This window comes from Brassica napus, chromosome A7 (genome assembly GCF_020379485.1).
Source record: "Brassica napus cultivar Da-Ae chromosome A7, Da-Ae, whole genome shotgun sequence".
NCBI classification, from domain to species: Eukaryota; Viridiplantae; Streptophyta; class Magnoliopsida; order Brassicales; family Brassicaceae; genus Brassica; species Brassica napus.
Window position 1 is genome coordinate 13,570,941 of NC_063440.1, and position 12,021 is coordinate 13,582,961.

Consider the following 12,021-nt stretch of genomic DNA (forward strand, 5'->3'; position numbering starts at 1 on the left):
GGTATATAACTAAAATTTAGTGATATTGACATAGATATATATACATATATAATATATTTTAATATAAATATTTATAATTGACACTTCCTACTCATATGATTTTATTAATTAATATTATTTAAACCATTAATCACAAAACATTTAATGTGATATTTATCTATACAAATTTCAAAATTATTAAGATCTCAATAATGTTTCTATGCAAATTTTGAAATTAACATATATATACTTTTATATAGTATATAATTAATTTAAATTATATATATAATATAAATATCTATTAATAAGATTTGATATTCATATGATTTATGATTATTTGTATCTTGCTTGAACAAAAACAGTTAAACCATTGATCACAAAATTTTCAGTGTGAAACTTTTACCATCGTTCGTAAAGTTTAATTTAGTTTTCCTTAGCTTAGCATTTGTCAACAATTTGTTACACCATCGACCCGGCCATGTAGATTAAAAAAAAATTTCTTTTAATTTTTCCACCATGAAGTCGACCCAACAATTTATGAATTTTGAGGGTAATATGTTAAGAACAATATAAGATTTTACATTAGACTTTGAGTATTTGATATAGTATATTTAGATTGCAGTACAAATAATATGTATACTACAAGCACAAAGAATAGATCCCTTAATTATTATCATCCATCAGTATTCAGTACCTATATACGTATAAGCCTAAGAGAAGAACAAATACTGTGGACCCAATGTAAAGAGACCAATTTCCATGAGCCTTCCATAACCATTTGTTCGTGTTATCTGCTTTCCTTCGAAATCTGCTTTCCTTCGAAAGCAATATGAAACCACACGTGGTTAATAATAATCTATCTCTTACCCAGAGTAACACAAGACTGAATATCCTTGCAATAATCATTAACTTTTCATTAACTGTAATGAATAATTGAAACTCTTTGAAACAGTTTACTATGACGAGTTTCAAATCTATTTCTAAGTTCTGATCGAAAATGACTTATAACTACTGCTTTTAAATCAACTTGAACAATTTTTAATATATAGGAAATTCATAAATAAAACAGTATGAAGAGATAAACTTAATGTACATAAGATGCATCATGCATGTGGCTGTCATAGATAGAACTGCTCCCTTTACAACGCTTGCCCTCTTTCGTTATATATAGCGACCCAACATCACTTGTTATCATCATTTACCTTCTGTCTTAGAAAGAGACATAGAGAGAGAGAAATGGTAGTAATGCAAATTCTTCACATGAACAAAGGAAATGGTGAAACAAGTTATGCCAAAAACTCCATCGTTCAGGTTGGAATTTTATTTCAGAACATCTTCCTAGTAGTCTTGTGTACACATATAGCATATAGCCATCTATGTATTTTATATTTATTTTTGTTATGGCTAGACCTAAAAATATAATGATAAATGTGTACAATGTTTATGTAATCTGCAGAGCAACATAATATCTCTAGGCAGAAGGGCAGTGGACGAGGCCTTGAAAAAACTAATGTTGAGCAATTCAGATATTTCGAGTCTTGGAATCGCTGACTTAGGTTGCTCCTCCGGTCCCAATAGTCTCTTGTCTATCTCTAACATCGTAGACACAATCCAAAACGTGTGTCTTGACCTTGACCGTCCTGTCCCTGAGCTCAAAGTCTCTCTCAACGACCTCCCTAGCAACGACTTCAACTACATATTTGCTTCTTTGCCGGAGTTCTATGACCGGCTCAAGAAGAGAGACGACAATAATAATGATTGCTTAGGTTTTGACCGCAGAGGAGAAGGACCGTGTTTTATATCGGCGGTTCCTGGCTCTTTCTACGGACGTTTGTTTCCTCGCCAGAGCCTTCACTTTGTTCATTCTTCTTCTAGTTTGCACTGGTTGTCTCAGGTGTGTTTTCTTTTTCTTTGTTGATTCATATATTTAATTTTTTCTTTTTTTGGTAAAATGTTAAAATCATATATTTAATTATGTTCTTCAAAATATTAATGCCATTTGGCATTTGCCAACTTTTTTTATTTGGTAAAACCCATTTGCCAACTTGCATTTTGATAATGAATAATTAAACAGGATTACAGGAATACTATTATGACTGGAAATCATAGTTACAATAATTATTTATTTATAAATATATTTCAAGAAAATATGCTTTGCCATCGTTCGTAATTTTGAAATACAAGGAGTTTGTGATAATGACGATATTTTTTCATGAATAAGTACGTCGTTTCACGATACAGTACCAAAAAAACATTTACGCAAGTAATATACCTTTTAATTTTATTAAGGGAAATTTAGTGCGTGGGAATCTTTCTTATTCGAGAAAACCAAGACAAAACAAAAAAATCGGGAAACCTAGTGGTTCACACATGATACATAATCACACTAGAAAATACCAACGTGGTCCAGATAATTTTTTTCATTTCATCAAAATACCACACATTGTAAGGTAAATAGTGCATACTAACAAATTAAGTTATCAACCATATACAAGGTTCCATGTGGTGAGGTGAGCAAGGAAGATGGAGTGATCATAACAGCTGATTTAGACAACAAAGGGAAAATATACCTATCCAAGACAAGTCCTAAGAGTGTACATAAAGCCTATGCTCTTCAGTTCCAATCCGATTTCTTGGTGTTTCTTAGATCGCGATCCGAGGAGGTGGTTCCTGGAGGACGAATGGTCTTATCGCTCTTAGGTAGAAGCTCACTGGATCCTACAACCGAAGAGAGTTGCTATCAATGGGAGCTCCTAGCTCAAGCTCTCATGTCCATGGCAAATGAGGTATAGTGTTGCTTGTTTACCATTAATTCGAACCAACATGTAAACAGTCTGTTAGGGCTCGATATATATGGCCCATATTAATTACTCTATAGGGATCTGACCGTGGCACGCTACTTGACCAGTTAAATCCTACTAAAATGTGTGGCCCCATGTGTTCTTTCCAAATTTATTGAACTTTCTCAAATGATATTTTGCTTAAATGTAAGGACAACTGATACATTTAATACTATATACACATAGTTTTGCTACCATATAAATTTTGTTTGGTAGTGTGCCAAACAGTAGCTCAGCCATATGAATATTGGACCAATAGATAATATAACCCAATCAAGTTTAGTACTCAATAAGTAATAACTAAAATTTTCTTTCTTTTATGTTCTTCTTCTAAAGGGTATCATCGAAGAAGAGAAGATCGATGCTTTCAACGCTCCTTACTATGCTGCGAGCTCCGAAGAGTTGAAAATGGTGATCGAGAAAGAAGGTTCTTTTTTGATTGATCGACTTGAGGTAAGTCCTGTTAATTGGGAAGGTGGGAGTGTCACCGAGGAAAACTATGACATATTACGATCCAAACCGGAAGCCCTAGCTAGTGGAAGAAGAGTGGCTAAAACAATTCGAGCTGTGATAGAGCCGATGCTAGAACCTACATTTGGTCATAATGTGATGGACGAACTTTTTGAAAGGTATGCAAAAATAGTGGGAGAGTACTCATATGTGAGCTCACCTCGATACGCTATTGTTAATATTTCGCTCGTAAAGATGGGTTGATCACTTGTACTTTTTAATTAATGGAGTATTGTAACATTGTCACTTGCTTCAAGAATAAATATAAATAAAATGTGTGATTTTCATGGAAACCCAAAGTAAGTTAAAGCAAAGATGTTTACATGTGCTTTTTTAAAAAACAAGTCTGTTAATTTGTTGTTTAACTGACACTTTAGCTAATTGTAGTGAAATCATTAATTTTTAAGAACTGATTGTACAACTTAATGCCTTTGGTTGGATTATAATAAAATGGGCAATTCTCTCAAAATAAACTAAAATAATTTTTTTCATCAAAAGCACACAAAAAATAAAATGACCAAAATAAGTTTTATTAAAGAGTAAAAACCTCTGTACTTTTACTTTATAGATATATAAATAAAAAATAATTATTACAATAAATTATTATTACAATAAATAGTAATTAAAAAAATAAAAAAATTATCATTTTTGAATAATAAGTTTTTGAATTCGAACTTTTTATAATTTTTTCAAATTGTTTTTTTTCAAAAAAAAAATTCAAAATTTTATTATGGAATTCGAAAATTCTTTTGGAACTATTTAAAAAAATTATCATAAATTTGAAATATTTATTTTTTAAAAAAAATTCTAAACCCCATCCCAAAATTCTAAATCTAGATTAGTTAACCCCATTAATATAAATATCAGTTTACTTCTTTAGTGAAACATTTTGGATCCTTGTGTATCATATTTATATTTATGTTAAAAAAAATTAGTGTCATTCTAGAAAAAAGTTCTCTAATAAAATCATGTTTGTGCCTTGGAGTTACATATGTCTAGTGATAAAAATCTATAATAAGAGGCTGTCTCGCAGTTTTGCTTATCTACTTCAGCAGGGCAATAGCTTCTTGATAGAGCTACAACAATCAGATCATAAGCACTAGCTCTACTCTTAAATAGCTACTATCCATGTTTCGCCTTTAAATACTAAATACTAACTATCGCCTCAATCCACATGTGAAACTCAGCTAAATGGACTAATAACTAGTAACATTACTCTGTTTCCATGCTTCCTGAAGGAAGTAGCAGTAATCGTTTAGGCCCAATGGCCGAAAATTGATCCTTGTGATCCACAGAGAAATTTAAACCCCCTATAAACCCTTTTCACTCGGATATTTCTTTATCCGTCGGCTTAGCTAACCACGAATTAATCATGTGTTCGTTGGTCTTTGTTGATCTTGTATCAGTTGTTGAATATCTATAAAATCAATCTTTGATGGAAAAGAAAAAAAACCCTTTTCACTCGTTTGCACAGAAATCTGTACTGAATTAAAATGAGACTTCGGTACAGCCACAAGGCACTTTGCTTTAAGTTGGAGCCGTCAATTGGATTAGCCCACGTTCATTTATCCATATCTATTTGCCTATTTTTTGTTTGTGGACAAATAGTGACCATGTTTATTAAGTACCAAATCTATTAAGGACTAAATTCATTAACGCCAATGTTAACATAGATTGCCATAGAATCCATTATATTACCATATAATTAAACATGTTACAAACACAAATTTGCTATTGGGGTCGTTTAGATATTCAAAACATCATAATCCGTTCTTTGTGGTTTTAACGGAAAAAAACAAGTTTTTGTAGTTTTGGTGGAAATACTTGTTTTGCAGTTTTATTGGATAAATAATATTTTGTAATTTTTTTTTTGTTTTTATAGTTTTGGTGTGAAATATAACTTGTGGTTGTGGCCAAAAACTCATTTGGTTGAAAAAGAATTCAATTTTACAATTTTGGCGGTATAACTCAAATTTTGCGAATTTTGGCAGAAACTTAATTTGGCGATTTTAAAGGAAAATTTTAAATTTACGGTTTTGACGAAAAAACTAAAATTTGGGATTTTGGCAGGAAACGTCAATTTTGGCGAAAAACTCAATTTCACGATTTTGGCGAGAAAATTCGAATTTGTAATTTTGGCATGAAAACTCAATCTGATTTTTGTGGAAATTTTTGATTTTGGCGGAAAACACTGATTTTTCAATTTTGGTGAGAAAACTCGATTTTGTTATTTTAGCGAAAAAACTTAATTTTATAGTTTTGGCAAAAAACTCACTTTTAACGAAAACATGATTTTTGCGAGAAAACCTTATTTTGGCGAAAAAACCCAATTTTAAAAACTCTATTATTGGGCAAACCGCATCCACAGAGCTCAAATCCACTAAAGCCCATGGTCTTTTTTATTTTTGACTTCTTCAGCCATAAAATATTTTGCTTCTTGCATATCAGGTCCAGTCTCATGTCTTGTCGAGAGGATCCTCTCTTAAATCTAAAATATCCGAGCGTGAGACAGGCCCGCTACTTCCATTTGCGGAAGGGGTAAAAAGTGAAATTTTATAGGGAAAATTGTTTTTTTAGAGCAAAAAAATGATAACTATGTCCCTTTAAACTAATTTTATATATTTTATGTCCTATTAGACTAATTATTTTCAAAATAACAATAATGCCCTTAAAGTTGTAATTTTTTTTGTTTTTTCGTTTTTTTTTTGTTTTTTTTATAAAAAATCAATTTTTTTTCAAAATATGAATGTGAATATTCCCAAATATTTTGTTTCCATATTTTTAGGAACTGATTTTTTATCCGTAGAATACAACTAATTTGTAGAAATCGATTTCTACAGGTTTTTAAAATTATAGTAATATGTAGATTTTGATTTCTACATGTTTTAGATTTACAGTAAATCGGTAGAAGTCGGTTTCTACGTATTGTAGATTTATATTAATGTGTAGATTTTGATTTCTAAAGATTTTAGATCGGTAGGTTAAGCGCGAAATGTGTATTCTAAATATTTTTAGAATACTCTTATTTACGTAGATCATGTATTCTAAACATTGTAGATTCAATGAAAAAAATGAATTTTGTTTTCTACTTCGTAGAATGTCATTTCTACTTTATTTAGAACATAATCTAAAATTTATGATTTAACATTTTTAAAACTGAAAAAATACCACTAAGTTCATATTGGTATTTTATCAAAAGTTACCATTTTTCCTTCTTTTTTTTTGTTTGTAAAACTATTTATTAAATTTATTTTCAAAAATATTAAAGGGTGTTATGGGCAAAAATGACACAAAGTAGATATTAGTCTAGAGGGACATAGCATCAGCGAGCAAGATGAAAATAACCATCATCAATCACGCAGAACAGTCCCGTAGTGGTCATCAATCTTTCTTTCTGAATATATCTTGTGCTTATCTAGTTGTAAAGTTGGCATATTGTTATTGTTTCATAGGTTTGAAAGCGAGCCCAACAGAATCCAAAGGGAATATGAGGATCTTTTCTTGCAATATGAAACCGAGGTAATACCTTGTCCTTCTCAACATCAGTAGCTTGTGTTTTCTGTTTCTTATTACTCTGCACCTTCCAATAGAGAATCACCAACGAAAGACAATTGAGTGCTTTATGGCAAAGTTGGGCGAAAATGATTTATCTGGTGAAGCAACATGCACACATTTAGATCGTCAAGTCGTAGGTAATGTGCATCGGGATGAAAGCAATGTACATCTTAGGAATCCAGAAGTTATTCTTCTCATTAAGCAACTCCAAGAGAAGGTGCATTTATTCTTTTCCTACAACTGGAACGTCTAGTTAAGTAGCTTTTCTTTCTTCTATATTAGATTTGAGTGCTACAACTTGGAAACTTCACAAACAATACAAGCATCAGATATAAACGGCTCTGATCCTCTTATATCTTCCCCAAGTGGACACTGACGCTTCTTAGAAGGCCGCATAGTATCTGGATCAAAATCTTTAGATCCAAATATTTCCTATGAGAAGATATCAATAACCTAACAGAGTGACAAATCCCAAATCCAAATTCTAAATTCAAGCTTCAAAACCTACATGGTACATTTAGAAACTGAACCTATTTGTTAAGTTGTTCATATCTTCTCATAAGAGATTGATCCAGATACTGTGCGGCCTCACAAGAAGCGTCATTGTCCTCTTGGGGAAGATAGGATCAGAGCCACTTAAATCTGATACTTGTATTGTTTGTGAAGTTTCAAAAGAGCGAGTATCACATTGTTATGGGGTTGACTGTCTTGTTCGGTTTCATGGAGAGTGTTTGACCCGTGAGTTCGGTGGTAGTGAGGATCTCTCAAATCCAGTATGTCCTTATTGCTGGTTCCAATTTGTAGCACTCAAATCTAATATAGAATAAAGAAAAGATACTTAACTAGACGTTCCAGTTGAAGGTAAAGAAAAGAATAAATGCACTTCTCTTGGAGTTGCTTAATGAGAAGAATAGCTTCTTGATCCCTAAGATGTACACTGCTTTCATCCTGATGCACATTACCAACGACTCGACAAAAATGCTTGCATGTCGCTTCACCAGATAAATCATTTTAGCCCAACTTTGCCTTAAAGCACTCAATTTGTAGGTGTAGAGTAATAAGAAACAGAATACACAAGCTACTGATGTTGAGAAGGACAAAATATTACCTCCGTTTCATATTGCAAGAAAAGATTCTCATATTCCCTTTGTAGTTATGTCTAACTCATTTTCAAACCTATGAAACAGTAACAATATGCCAGCTTTACAACAAGATAAGCACAAGATATATTCAAAAAGAAAGACTGACAAATATTGGAATTTTCTGCCCGATTGATGGTTTCTTTCTGCTAGCTAGTCACATGTACTAAAGTACATGGATCTGGAAGTGCAGAATCTTCATGGGTTTCATCATACTATTTTCATTTTGCTCGTTGATGCTATATAAAAGTTTTTTGAAAATAAAAGATCTTTCAGTTTTAAGAAAGGATACCCTTGACAAGAAATGAGACTGAACCTGATATGCAATAAGCAAAGTAGTTTTATGGTTGAAGAAGTCAAAATTTTCTCATGTTTTTGTTGGCCATTTATATAATTTTACCTCTGATGTGGAGTCCCATGAAAGGTGACCAGTACACAGTGGCGGAGCCAGAAATATTTTTTATTGGGGGCAAAAATTAATTAAATTATTTATTAATAATTAATATTTAAATAAATTATATATATATATATATTTATTATTATATAAAGTAATAACTACTGGTATTTAAAAGAAAATATTTTTATTATTATATAGTTTAACATATAAATTTAATAGTTTTTATAAATAGTATTTATTTGTTAAGACTAAGCAAAATAACCAAAACATGGAAAATATAGAATTTTTAAACTAGTTATAGCATCAACTAGTTAATCAACTAAAAATATATAAAATGTTTTTAAGCAACCTCTTTAAATAAAATATCGACGATGTTAAAAAATATGGAGAGAAAAAATACATTAAATATTTTGTCAAAGATACTTGTCTACGTAAAGCCAGCAAAATAGGAAGGATCAATAATTTTTTTATAACTGATAAATGTTTTAAAAAATTGAAATGGAGGGACTAACTAGGTGTCGAACTATGGTATGGTGGGGGCAGGGACAATTTTTCACTAGAGGCAACACCAACTGAGCTACTAAGAATTTGGTTATTTTGGTAACAATGATGATAAATAATGAAAGTTGTTGGGGGCAGCTGCCCCCCTCTCCACTGCTGTAGCTCCGCCACTGCCAGTACACCTTGTATCCCTCTTCTTTCACTGCAATGATATCTTTTCGAATAAATGTATAACGCCTAGCAGGCTCAATTTAAGAAGGTGAGCATCTTCTATACCAAACTTAATCAGGAAGTATGTTACAAAGATAGAGAGAGAATAAGCCGAAGATGATTGGATCCTACCTCAGACATGGGCACAACTAGTGACACTTGTAGTGCTTGGCTAGCAAACTGAAGACTGCTATTTCATCTCCTTGCTTGAATGTACAAGGAAGAACCCTAAACCCTAGCTCAAGTATTAGGGCTGTCTTGCTGTGTACTCTTCACTAATTGGTATTTTTCATAAAGAACCCTCAAATTTATGAATAATACTCAAATCACCCTCTACATTTTAAATATCTATTCGACCCTATGCTATGCTCATCTCTCCAACTCTGAATCACAATCAAATTATTTAACATAATTTAAAACATATTATACGTCAAAAAAGATTTCTGAAAATAAAATTTATGCATTTCTGAATAAATTTTCACTGTCGCTCCAAATTATAACTAAAGCTTGTATGCCATAGCTAAGACATCTAGGTTTCGGTATTCAAATGGTCGGGGTGATAGTGTGTTCCTATGATGTAGTGGGATAGTTAGGATTGTTACAACTTCTAGCAGATGGTTCCAAATTGATTCTACCAAGTAGTAATTACCTTGTAGTAGTTCTTTCATATGCTATGTCGAGATTACACAATGATACTATGATCAATTTGTAACCAATGCCCGGTTTAGAATGTTTAATAAAATCATTCAAAATGAATGCTTAACTAACACTACAAATTAATATAGGGGCAATTCTATCAGATGACTCTAAAATCGGGGTTTTCACCAAAAAAGCACACAATGAGAACAATGATCAAAAATAGTTTTATTAAAAGAGAAAAAATAATTTCATCTTTATTTTATAGATATTTAAATACACCTAATTAATTTAATAAATAATAAAAAAATTATTATTATTTTGAATAATACTTTTTTGAATTCAAATCTTTTTCGATTTTTTTCAAAATTTTATTCTGAAATCAAAAAATTCTTGTTGAAACGATTTTTTAAAGTTTTATTGTAAATTTTAAATATTTATCTATTTATTTTTAAAAATCCTAAACCTACTTCCCAAAATCCACTTTCAAATCTAAACTATAAATCTAGATTAATTACTTCTACTGTATAAGTATATATCTATTCAACTATTTAATGAAACATTTTGATAATTTTTTACTCTTGTGTGCTATAATATTTATCTAAAGTTTTTAGGGTCATCCTATAGAATTATCTTAATATTTGAAATTTCAAACGACGAATTATACAGAAAAAAAATGTTACGATTTCTTTTCTTAATTATCTACGAACAAAAGGATAAGAACATTTGTCAAAATGACAACACAAATCAATGGGGAAAACGAGTTGCCTAGTGTCTGACTAAGAAACTAGTAGACAACTAGATGACAACAAAGTGATAACACCCCAAACTGGTAATCCGATAACCAAACCAAGGTCATATAATATATAAATACGCACTCATTCAAATGTTATGCCTATAAAACTATTGCGTGCACAAAAAAAAAAAACTATTGCATGGCTGTATGATAATATGATATATATGTTTGCTATCCCATAACAAACTGTTCATAGCATACCTTCGGCAATTGAGATCGCACGATAAATATTATTAGGTAAATGTTAAATAAAAAAATTTCGAAGTATTATATAAAGAACATGGGTCGATATATATATATATATATATATATATATATGAGACATATATTTTGTAATAATTATTAAGAAATTCATTTTCATAAACAAAATAAAAATACAAAATGATAAGAATCAATGCAGAGATAGAGATATTGGAATTTTATCCCCAAAGGAGATGATAATATCCCTTATGGTATTATTCTTTTTCAGAAAATTTTAAGTGGCTCGTATTTAAATGGTTGTCTCCAAAATTGGTTTTCTCCATCACACGAGATAAGTTATTAGATTCCAAGTGCCCCAAGAGTACTATCTCCATCTCCTTCAAATAACTATTTTGTCTATAAACAATATATATATTATAGTATAAAAGATATCATAAATCTCCATGAAGTTTGGTATATGAGATGACATATTGAATCCGTAATCACCTTTAGAATTTGTTCATCAAATCATTTTTCTTTTCACATCAAACAATGATTGTGTTAGACATTATCATGTGAATATGATATTATAATTTAATTTATCAGAGAAGATATTATAGTTCGTCTTATCAGCACATATTTCTATTGCATTATAGCTAAGGTGAATCTGATTCATTGGAGTGTAACAGACGGGATGGGTTCTTGTTCAGTCTTCCGTTTCTCTGCATATACCACTCTCTTCTAACGTTTTTGTTTTTTTATTTCATCGTTTGACGTTTTCAAAAAAAAAAATTCCTTTACTGCACTCTATAATATACTAACATATAGCAGATTAATATATAATTTCTTTTAATTAGGACCCGAGAGAGAAAAACATATCGATTTTTACATAGCATTTTTAGGATAACTCTACCCTCTCCCAATTCATAGAGTTCAACAGATAATCATGAATTGTTAAATCAAATAGTTTAATAGATAAATAAGGTTTAACAAACCAAAATAGATAAATGAAGTTTTATTTGATAGTTTATCTAGATATCATATAAAGTTAGAATACTTTTCTCTTATTGTGAATGATATAATCATATAAATACCATGATTAATACTTTTTGAAAACTATAGAACTGTAGTATATATGTATAACTACCATTAAATATAACATACCAACTTTCTTTACTATTGATTCAATGAAGTACCTTGGAAACGAGCTGCTAATTTCAGATTTTACTAGATCACTAATATATGAACGGTTGACTCTCGATACTATTCTCCCAAAGA

The 12,021-nt window shown here is 30.8% G+C and overlaps 1 protein-coding gene across 1 annotated transcript; it reads left to right on the plus strand.

The window, feature by feature from the left end:
• Nucleotides 1-1,132: 1,132 nt before the first annotated feature.
• LOC106356458 (jasmonate O-methyltransferase) lies at nucleotides 1,133-3,622 on the plus strand. Its single transcript, XM_013796216.3, has 4 exons — nucleotides 1,133-1,290; nucleotides 1,436-1,873; nucleotides 2,475-2,765; nucleotides 3,156-3,622. Exons 1-4 carry the CDS (start codon nucleotides 1,216-1,218, stop codon nucleotides 3,531-3,533), a joined length of 1,182 nt encoding a protein of 393 aa, XP_013651670.1. The 5' UTR covers nucleotides 1,133-1,215; the 3' UTR covers nucleotides 3,534-3,622.
• The last annotated feature ends 8,399 nt before the right edge of the window (nucleotides 3,623-12,021 follow it).

Coding starts and splice junctions, on each gene's coding strand:
- LOC106356458 (XM_013796216.3), top strand. CDS start 1,216: ATGGTAGTAATGCAAATTCTTCACATGAACAAAGGAAATGGTGAAACA. Junction 1,291..1,435: donor CCAAAAACTCCATCGTTCAG/GTTGGAATTTTA, acceptor TGTAATCTGCAG/AGCAACATAATATCTCTAGG. Junction 2,766..3,155: donor TCATGTCCATGGCAAATGAG/GTATAGTGTTGC, acceptor CTTCTTCTAAAG/GGTATCATCGAAGAAGAGAA.